Raw genomic sequence first — 11,334 nt, forward strand, 5'->3', positions numbered from 1 at the left:
GATATATAATATATTATTTTTATCCCATTAAGTATAACTAGTAAGTCCTACTATTTACCATCAGAATCTAAATTATTTAAAATTATACTGGTAAAAGTGGACAAATGTCTTGATCTTATTCTTTCATTGGTTTTAGATTCCATTTTTTATGGAGCTAAAACAGTCCCATAATTTACAAATGCAAAAATCAAGATTCACACTTACAGTTTTGATGCAAAGACAAATATATTCAACCTAAAGCTGCTTCTAAAGCATCTAAAGCAACCTAGAAGCAGCTTTAGATGATTTCTCTCCTCTGGTGTTTGAAGTTTTGCTCTCTGCATTAACAGTCTGCAGAATTTATCACGGGAAAAAACATGCAGTTTGTTTCCACTGATAATCATTTGCACACCCTGACATGCACACGTCTCCTTCTCATTTGAATACCAAGCTCACTTTCATGCCTCTTCCTTCTCTGGGACTCTCCGTTTCCACTGAGTTTTGAATGTAACGTCAATGAAAGGTGTGTACAAGTTAATAGTTACAAAAATATGCAAAAATTGTTTGACATCCAAAAGTTTTTAAATGCAGGATTTGGCATTATAACTGACCCTGCTGCTTTTCTGCTGGCGCCTCAATAAAACAGAAACTGCAAAGGTTTTTTGTTTTGTTTTTTTCAGATCAATTTATAGCAAAACTGTAGATTTTCATTGAAAAGCAAAATCTTGCTAGCAGTACTGATAAAGCAAATGGTGTTTGTCTAATCCTTTGTTCTCTCAATATGAATATTAAAATTAGATTGTTTACACTGAAAGTAGCTGAAATGAATAAAAATCCACAGAATCTACTGCAGCATAATTTGTCTCCAGAACTACTTTTCAGATATTATTTGAATGCCATGAATCAACTTGTTTCCTGATTTTGCAGGACAGATTCTGTTTCCTTTATTGTAAGTTGCCCTTTTATTCCAGTTTCTTCCTGTTTGCATTTCAACAAAATATTTGATTAATTTCTTTGTAGATTATGTAGCCAAGTAGAATTAGCTTGTTTCTCTTTCTAATTCACTTTCTTCATGTCACACCAATTTAGATTAAATGGCACTTCAACATATTTAACAAGATAAACCAAGTCTGATTTATACAGTCTTTTAATCCAATAAATAAACAAAACATTTTATTGATGTTGTATCTATGTTAATGAATTGGGCAGTTTTTTTTTTTTTTATTCCTGTTGAAACAGAAATTATATATTTGCTTAATGAACAACAATGTGAATATATTCTTAAATAAGAGAACCAATCCATTTTATTACCATTTCTGCTACCTAAACATTCAGAATGACTTTCTCTTCCTCTTTGCTTTGAGGAGACAATGAACATCTCCTCTCTGTCCTTCAGGCTTCTGAACTGAGAATATTTGATTTTACATCGAGTGTTGCTTCCATCTACTGGGGTTTTAGGGAACTGCTAAACTTTTGATCAAATGTTTTATTGCAACTTGGTAGAAGAGTTATTTATCCTTCTGAGATAGTATTGTTACTGCTGATGCAAGCAACTGAATGGAAACATTTTCTGTTTGCTGTTCTGAAATCATTCTCAGCTGTTTCTGTTCTGACAGTTTCACTCCATTTTGTATGGAAATAAAGAAATAAGTGACTGTGACTCGTGTGAAAGAAGTTTTGCTGACGGTTTTGGTAAAAGACACCATAGCAAGACCATCACAGATCATTGTGAGCTCAGGTTCCTACTGTGAGCTCAGGCGTATAACATCTTATCTATTGTGAGAAATTATTAGATAAAAGAAATAATAATAATAAAATCTTGGTGAGTTTCTGAACCATTTAACTCTCTGGTCTTTTGTTGCCTTATTTTTGTCTTCAAACCTAAAAATATCTCTTGAATATATTCAGAGATGATGAAAAGTTTTCCACTTTGCACAACAGTTTCTAGATTCATTCAATGAAAAACAATTTTATATTCAGGATCCACTTTACAGTTTTGGGTGCAATCAAACTGGATTAAAAATGAATTAGTTGTGATATTTAAGTTTTATTTTATATTTCCCTTTGCTTCATAGTGTAGTGTAAACATGTATAATGTTATGGTTTGTCTCAAAGAACAATAAATAATATTTAAACCACATGTCAGAATGAATAAAACACTCATTTTAATAAGTAAAAAAACAGCAAAAGTACAAAATGTTCCCAATTGGAAGCCGTGGAGAAACGTTCAGAAAGAGACAGATTGTTTTTAGATGCTGTTCAGACTAAACTTTCATTCAGCACCAATAAGGAGAAATGAAGCATTTTACAGTCCTGGGTTGGTTCAGTTCTAGGATTCTCTTGTGTTTTGATTTTTTATCATCTTACTATTAATGCACAGCATAGATCTCATGTTTTTTTCCCCATCTTAGTTTTTCTTTCTTTTCCTGAGATCAGAGTTTCACCTTATTGTTTTCATTCTCCTCAGTTTCTTCTCTAGTTCATCAGCCTCCTTCCTTTATCCTCCCTGCTCTCCTCTCACAGCTTCTCATCTGTCACAAATATTTAATTGTCCCAATATTTATGCTCCTGATTCTCCATCTCTCACTGCTGGATTCTCCAGTTCATTCCTGTTTTCTATGTGAGGTTTTGTTTTTTTTCCTCTGTTAGGTTTTTGTCTTCAGTTTAACGAGTCGTCCTGTCTACCCCTAGATAGTTCCCAGCTGTGTCTCGTTCCCTGATTACTCTCTGTGTATTTATTGTCACCTGAATTCCTTGTTGAATCTGTTGTGTTAAACTGTCTTGTCTGCTGATCAACTCAGTCGTCAGTTTATTCATTTGTACCAGTAGTGAACTGGTACAACTGGTACCACTCAGCCTTACACTCATCTGTACTGCCTGGACATTTGGACATTTGGATTTGTATTTTCATCATTAAATCATCATTCCTTCATTCCAACCTGGTCCTCAGACTCCGCCTCACCACCACTCACTATAAATTATGACATGCTGCTGTTGCTTTCCATTTGCAAGCAACTAAAAGAAATAAAAAATAAAAAATCCCTAAGCCGTCTATAATAATAGGACTTGGCAACTCAGACAGAAACTAAAAGTATTTCCTGTTTATCCAGTAATTAAATGCACATCTCTCTCCTGCCTCCACTGTTTACATTTCTATAGCAGCATGCTATCAGCTGCTGATAACTGTAGAAACAATGGTCACTACCCAAGAAGCATAGAGTAAATAGAATAAATTACTGGAGAAAATGACAAAAAATAATAATGCACAGTGATTTGGATAAGTAACTTTAATCTGATTACTGGACTTGAAGTAGTAAAGCGTTAGATTACTTGTTACTGAAAATAGTTGTCTGATTAGAGGAACAAACTACAAAGTACTGACTAAATAGTGAAACTGTTTAAAACCTAAACAGTCCCAGTAATTGTTACAATCCTGCTTTCATTATCTGTGCTGCTCGTCTCCTAATTGTTAGATATTTTACAACATATTGAAGCCAGAAACTTATCCATGAAGCTTTTCCGACTGAACAAATACAAAGTTATGTCTGCAACAGGACTAAGAAAAACACAAATAAACGCTACATCATTCCAAAACAGAGTATGCATAAAATCAATATACGAAGCCAGAATCCAAAAGATGATGGGCACAAACAGCAGAGTGTAAATAATCAGCTCCACAACCTGAATGGCTGCGATTCGTCGTTTTTCATCTGCTGGGACATTGAACGCTCCATAGAGAGCTTTGATAGTCCCAACCAGGAAGAAGATGAACAAGGGAAAAGGAAGGAGGAGAAAAACTGTAATGATGATGCCAATCATCTTAACACCTGTAGTAATAAAAATAAGTAGCGGAAACAAAAAAGGAAGTATCCAGACCACAGTGCAGACCACCACATATGTCTTGATGGTTCTTCTGAATCTGTACCACAGTGGCTTGGCAACAACCAGATACCTGCAATAACAGATAGAGATGTTTAGTCTCTGAAGGTTAATAAGAACAGATTAAAGTGATTATATGAGACAGAAGAAGGAAACATACCGTTCACAGGAGATGCACATCATGAATCCAACACTGACCAGTAAAGCATAAAATGTGATGAGAATGGGGATTAAACTAAAATAATCAAAATATACAAAAATTCTGCTGCAGAACTGAATGATATCAGAGACGAGAAGATTAATAACATAAACTGGAGCATCCTGACCGTTTTTCACCTGAGAGAAATAAAACAGAGAAAATAACAAATTAATGACAGAATATTTTTGACATGTAGAATATTTCACACATTACATACATTTCTAGGTACAAGACAGACGAGAAATGAGAGAGAACACCTAGTTAAACAACAGGCTCAAGTAACTCATCCTTTATAAATATAAGTAAAGGTAATTTTATTTATATTGCACATTTTCAGAAACAAGGCAATACAAAGTGTTTTACAGGAATTAAAAGGAAATACAAACAAAATAACAAACCAAAGGAAAGAAGAAAAGAAGAAAAATAATCTAATGTTGATCTAAAATATGTAAACTAGGAGTTCCTGTTCAGGGTTGCTGAGTATCTTCTGGTCTAGTTCCTGTTCTGGGTTGGAAGAACAGGAGTCTAAAACGTAGTTGCTAAGGTAATTTTCCTGGATTTGTAAAAGTAATGAGAACTCCACAGAATCTCTGTAATAATTAAAACTAAAGAGGTTAAAGTTATTTTGTACTCACCTGAAAAAAAACTGCAATCAATATTATAATAACTAAAGGAAATCCAATGGCAATGGTGACCCAATCCACAAAGCACTTAATATCGTATAAGATTTCAGGATCTGAGTATCTGATGTAGTGGCTCATGTTGCTGTAATTAAAGTCGTTTATGAATGACGTGTCGTTGAAGTTCAGCTCTTCCATTCTTTGCTGTTGAACCAGGATTTTGATGACTGAGGTAACTGTAAACATAAGTGATGATATATAATATATTATTTTTATCCCATTAAGTATAACTAGTAAGTCCTACTATTTACCATCAGAATCTATATTATTTAAAATTATACTGGTAAAAGTGGACAAATGTCTTGATCATATTCTTTCATTGGTTTTAGATTCCATTTTTTATGGAGCTAAAACAGTCCCATAATTTACAAATGCACAGAACAAGATTCACACTTACAGTTTTGATGCAAAGACAAATATATTCAACCTAAAGCTGCTTCTGGTCTCTGGACTGCATTTGTGTGGAAATTTTGAGACTCTGCTGCCACAGTTCAATCCATAAATGTTTCTTTTTTTTTAACATGGAATGATCTGTAACGTTCAGACAGTTTTCCTGTTTCAGCCAATCATATTGTCAGAGTAACTTATGTCAGTCACATTCAGCGCTGTATCCATGTTGAAGTACAGTCAGCAGACAGAGGAGCAATAAGTTAAAATACCTCTCCATATTTAGCTACTTATCCCCTTGTTATTATTATTAATGCTGATCTATTTAATAGTGCAAATATCAAGTAAATGATTGTTAAAGAGTTAAACTTACAGAGCTTCACTTTTTCTCCTGAAGACTTAATAAACTGTTATTGGTGTTGAACTGATTAAAAAACTTCATTGTAATGTGAAAATCCTTCTGTGTTTTATTTAGTTTCAGTTCAGAATCTGACAGTAACTTTGTTGGAAAGGTCCAGTTTAGCCACGTTATGGTGATAAAACTGAATGAGTTGGATTATCAGAGAATGTAAATAAATTCAACATCTACTTGTTCAGGATTTGGTTTTGATTAATAAAAAGAGCAATTAGTTCTGACAAAATCTGAAAAGTTTCAGGATATTTTATTTGAAAAAGAGATCAATACAAATTTAAAATTTAACTAAAATACTAAAGCATCTTCCCTGTTTTATTCATTTTTATATTTCCAGATATAAATTCAAATTGTTTACCTTTGAAAGCTGTCAGGGCCCTTCTAGATGATTTCTCTCCTCTGGTGTTTGAAGGTTTGCTCTCTGCATTAACAGTCTGCAGAATTTATCACTGGACACAACATGCAGTTTGTTTCCACTGACAATCATTTACACACCCTGTCATGCACACGTCTCCTTCTTATTTGAATACCAAACTCACTTTCATGCTTCTTCTTTCTCTGGAACTCTTTGTTTCCACTGAGTTTTGAATGTAACGTCAATGAAAGCTGTGTACAAGTTAATAGTTACGAAAATATGCAAAAATGTCTGACATCCAAAGGTCTTTAAATGCAAGTGTAGTGACTATTTGTCTCCAACTCAAATTCCAAAATCAAAAAACTCAAAGCAAAAAGTGATCAAAGCAAAAAGTGAGTTAAACTCAAATAGTCACTATAGTGCAACGTTGGTTCTGGTTTATACAGTTCAAAAAAGGGATCAAAACAGTCAAAATGCACTTCTAGTTGCTTTTATTCCAGTTCAGGCAAAATAAGTTATAGACTGAAGTGACTGGAACTGACTGGTGAAAAACCTTAAGACCACCCACGTGCATAATTAGATACCCAAGACCTACCTAACCTGAAATTAATTAACTAATTAAGTGAATTGTTAACCAAAGAACCTATTCTAAATAACAAATTAAACAAAAATTCTAATTATAAATCAACTAGAAAATAAACAAATAAAAATGAACTAAATAATCTCAATTTTAACTGAAAATAAGTAAATAGGTCCTACAGCAGGATTTGGCATTATAACAGACCCTGCTGCTTTTCTGCTGGCGCCTCAATAAAACAGAAACTGCAAAGTTTTTTTGTTTTGTTTTTTTTCAATCAGTTCTTGGAGAATTTAGATTAGATTCTGTTCTTGACAGAAATTATGGCAATAGAGTGAAATGATGTATGGCCTTCAACAAAGCATAAAAAAATTACTTTGGACAAACTTCTGGACATAAAGCTGCAAACAAGTCAATATCCCTCGTTTATCGCGGGGGTTACGTTCCGAAAATGACCCGCGATAAGTGAAATCCGCGAAATAGAAAACTTTTTTTTTTTTTACAATTAGCAACTATTACATGTACTGTATACAAATACAGTGACTCGCGTGTAGGCCGTTTCACTGCTCTTCAGACTGGGCCGCTGCATCCTGACTGCGCTCTGCAGTGTTCTCTTCTTCGAAATTACAAGATAATTTGGCCAACTTAATGTAAATTTGCCAAGCTGTTTTATGTACGTACACATAACTGCACGAGACGACAAAATGATAGCACAATTCGTAGCATGTTTTGATACAAGAAGCGGGAGTGAGTTTTTAGCGAATCAGAATGCAGAGCACAATGCACCAAAAAAAAAAAAGCATTATGAAAATCCGCGAAATAGCGAATCCGCGATAAGTGAACCGCGAAGTGGCGAGGGATCACTGTATTCTGATCTGTAACAATCTTCAGGTTCCAGGAGATGAACCTTACCAGAGGGGCCACTTTTCATTGGCTGATTCTACGTAATAGCATAGTTACAACACATTAGCATGCGTCTCACTAGCGCATGCTAATGTAGTGCTAGACTACTACTGTACAAGCTTACCGGCATAAAGTTTTTGCATCAACAATTGAAAAATAATGGTTCTCCATTTCCAGTGGGGTATCTGTAGTGGTGATGTCAGATATCCTGATCGTATTTGTGGTCGGAAAATTCACAGATTTCCAAAATCAGGAGCAGAATGCCGGGCTTGGATCAAAGCTTGTGTACGACAGTATGAGTAGCTCAACTTTCATAGGATCAACAAGAATAAGGGAGTGTGTGCTGGTGTAAGTATTGTGGAATAAAATAATTATTCATAGTATGTTTACTTTTATTAGAAGTTTATTTAATGTTAATCTTACATGTTTAATCAGTTTATTATATCTTACTCAGACTTACAGAGTCATTGTTTCTCTTCTAGCCTTCACAAGTTTGCTCCAGTGCGATAAGTAAATAATTGTCAAACCTCCAGTGACAGACCAGACCCAACGACTGAGTAATTATTATTAGGCACAGAATATTCTGCCTGAAACTGGTTTTTAACTAAAGGTTGCATTTCTCTCACCATGTGTATTAATCTGATAAGCTTTTTTAGAATATCAGCGATGACACCCTGTCTGTGTGTGAGGGGCATTAAACAGTAAATATAGAGAAGTGATTCCTTTGTCTAGTCAGATCTCAGATCTCTCTGGGTTCTCCATCTGGCCAGATGTAATAAAGCTGTGTTTTGTTCTCTCTTTTTAACAAGGTTTGGACTTTGTTAATTTCTCGCACTCGACAGTATTGTAATTGCGGCAAGCCTCACTAGTTTAGCCCCTTAAAGCTCTTTCGAACGCGACACTTTCTTCTTAAAAAAGGAGGTCTTGAATCCGACGGTATTTTCTAGGTCTTTACTGAACTTAAAAGAAATAAAAATAACAAACAGATTCAAAACAAATAAAGTGACGGTCAAAAGACTGTGTTTCTCCTAAGGTGCCAAACTTCTACAAAGAGCAAGTCCTTTTTTCTTTCATAAACCAAATATTCGAAAACCAATCAAAAGGCACCACGTCATAAGCTTAACAACGATTCAATTACAGATGCTTATCAATTCCAAAAATGTACATATGGCTCCTACAAGTATTATTGCTTTTTATTTACTTATTTATTAGCATTTTGTCGGCGGTGATGGGCCAACAGCGTCCCATCCTTATCCGACACCAGCAGATGGAGCCCAAATGCAAACATCATGCATACATGATGTTTCTGCTACACAGTCTTATGTTAGCTCAACAGATCAATAACTAATGTGTACTGTATCTGAAACACATTAAAGATTTTATTTTAGCAGAAAAGGCTTGGAACTAAACTGTTACTCGTGTTAGCCACTCTAGCACCAAGTGCAGTGTATCAGGTCTAGACACACTCAAACATTCGCCAACAAACCACAGGAATCATCCACTGATTTCAAGAGTAACCTACAAAATGACGAATGCCCGACTTACCCAACCTTAAAGAACAACAGGCATCAGTGATCTTGTCCACGGCTATATTGATGTGAGGATCTGCTGTTTCCTCATCGACCGAAAGCATTTTGCTGTGATGTGCACAATGTTGGAGGCACCGCGTGCCTCAAATACCTTTATCTCATCCAAAAACGATGACATGAACTTGTTAGTTCCTCTGTTCATTGTTGGAGATGATATTTGTTGAAAATCAGGCAGAAATGACGCACTAATCGAGTCGGAAATGCTCCGCAAAGAATCAGTCCAAGTGGAAGACGCCATGTTTACATAGAGGTTTCCATAGAAACAAAGCGCCACGAGGCTTTGTTTGAGAGACTTTATATTTTCTAGGTCAGTTGTGGGCGGAGCTTGGTAAAGTCCATTAAACTGAATAATCTTTTTATTTCCCAGATTGTGATCTTGAGATTATCCAGACTTCATTTTGTCTGTCACTCTGCTGCTGTCACTCCTGACTCTCCCCCATGAGGGCCAGTGAAGGATGTTTATCTGAAACCTTCCCTCACATACATTCTCATTGGTTGATGCATCACATCAGTTCAGCCTGTACACAACAGACCTAGTTCAGTAACAAGAGTCAAAGGTCGTTGGCATGCGACCAACAGACTTGAGCAGAAATAATGATGTCAGTGATTATTATTATTTAAGTTTATGTGGTAACCACTAATAGTGATGGAATTAGTTTGCACAGCAAATTATTTTCAAATATATGAAACACAAAAGCAATGTGTTGTCCATTCATATAGTACTAAATATTTCCAAAATAGAACCAAGTCTCACATTTCTTGAAATACATTTTCTAGTGTATTTCACTGTAAATTCTAATACATTATATTTTTGTTTTTTATTGTAAACAAAAGCATATTTACATTAGAAAGTATATTGTTTACAATGCACTTTGTAATATACCAAAGTCATATTTAGTCCAAACCTTGGTATAAAACTCTGCATATCTGCAGCTGTCACAGGAAACACCTTCTGTTTGGAAGAGGAATGAAGGATCAACATGCACAACATTTTCCACAGTGAAGGAATCACCATCCATCAGGACAGGAAGTAGAGCATGAAATTAAACAGAGACAAGCTGAAACAGAATGAGCACAACAGTTGAGATGAACAAACTGATCTTACAGTAAATCAGAATAAACTAGATTTCATGTGAAATGATTACAAAAGAGCTACACTAAGTTAGTTTTTACAAAAGAACTCCAGTCCACAGGTGATATGATCCTGTAACTTTCAAATCCAGTCCACTTTTAGAGTTAAAACAAACAAAACAAATGATGTCAAATTAACACATTTTAAAGAAGGAAAAGACCAAACTGAACTAAGGTTCAGGTTTGTTGTAAGAAAATGAAGAGTATGGAGGTGTGATCAGAAAAGGCTTCTGGTACAGCAAGAGAACCGGAAGCTCTGAGGAGCAGATGGAGAATTTGATGAAGGGAAATGATCATGTTGGGTCGTCCTTACTGTAGAGACATGTGACGCACATTTGCCAGGGAGAGGAGGAAGTAATCTGGCAGGTGAGTTTGCAGTACTGGGAGAACTGGTATGACCATGGATTTCCAGGTGAGTATCCAGGAAGTTGTGCGGTGGAGGTGTTGGAGGACAGACAGGTTTCACAGCAGTAGAGGGAGTGGGACAGAGCCAGCCATGAGGGATTGTCCAGGAATAACAGAGTTCATGAGGATCTGAGCATGAGACTCTGGTGACCAGATCTTAAAATCTGAGACGAGAAAAGCAGCAGAACTATGAGACACAAGGAACTACTCAGAGCTTCACGCTGCAGGTTAACCCTCAGGTGTTGAAGGACTGGCGTCCACGTCCTTAAATCCATCTCCTGATGACCGTGGATGAGCTGCAGGGAGTCAGGAGTCAGACCTGCTGCTACCTGGCGCCCTCATGAGGAGAACCATGCAAACTGCAACAAAGAGGTTCCCAAAACACACATGCTCACCTCCCTTATTCTAACATTCAAAGGTTAACTTTTGCCAGTTGTCTCAAGTGAAAACATGAACCATTCTTTGAAGAATTTTATTCAAATTTAGCTGCAATATATATGGTAAGAACACAGTTTGCTATTCAAAATAATCAGACATACTCAGCAAAATGTTTGTTGCAAAAATGCTTTTTCATTCACTGCAACATTTTAACTACATAGCTATCTCTGTATACAGAGTTGATATTTTTTCTCTGTCCATTGTACTCGATCCCTGATCGCTGGACATTTCACAGCAACACAATGAAGCCAAAACTGTGTCAATGGCACCTTCCCTAAGAAGCACGTACATCGCTGTGTCTGCAAGAGGACTAGTATAAACACAAATGAAGGCCAGACTGGTGAAAATAGGATGCTGTTGTTCATTTATATCTAAAAGAATATAAATGATGACCGGCAGG

General features: G+C 35.8%; 1 protein-coding gene across 1 annotated transcript; it reads right to left on the reverse strand.

Moving 5' to 3' along the window:
• Positions 1-3,421: 3,421 nt before the first annotated feature.
• Positions 3,422-9,148, reverse strand: LOC122842414 (mas-related G-protein coupled receptor member B1-like). Its single transcript, XM_044136237.1, has 5 exons — positions 8,917-9,148; positions 5,895-5,970; positions 4,693-4,913; positions 4,019-4,194; positions 3,422-3,931 (listed from the first exon to the last, which is right to left on the reverse strand). Exons 3-5 carry the CDS (start codon positions 4,873-4,875, stop codon positions 3,442-3,444), a joined length of 849 nt encoding a protein of 282 aa, XP_043992172.1. The 5' UTR covers positions 4,876-4,913; positions 5,895-5,970; positions 8,917-9,148; the 3' UTR covers positions 3,422-3,441.
• Between the last annotated feature and the right edge of the window lie 2,186 nt (positions 9,149-11,334).

The sequence above is a fragment of the Gambusia affinis genome, linkage group LG13 (genome assembly GCF_019740435.1).
Source record: "Gambusia affinis linkage group LG13, SWU_Gaff_1.0, whole genome shotgun sequence".
Lineage (NCBI taxonomy): Eukaryota > Metazoa > Chordata > Actinopteri > Cyprinodontiformes > Poeciliidae > Gambusia > Gambusia affinis.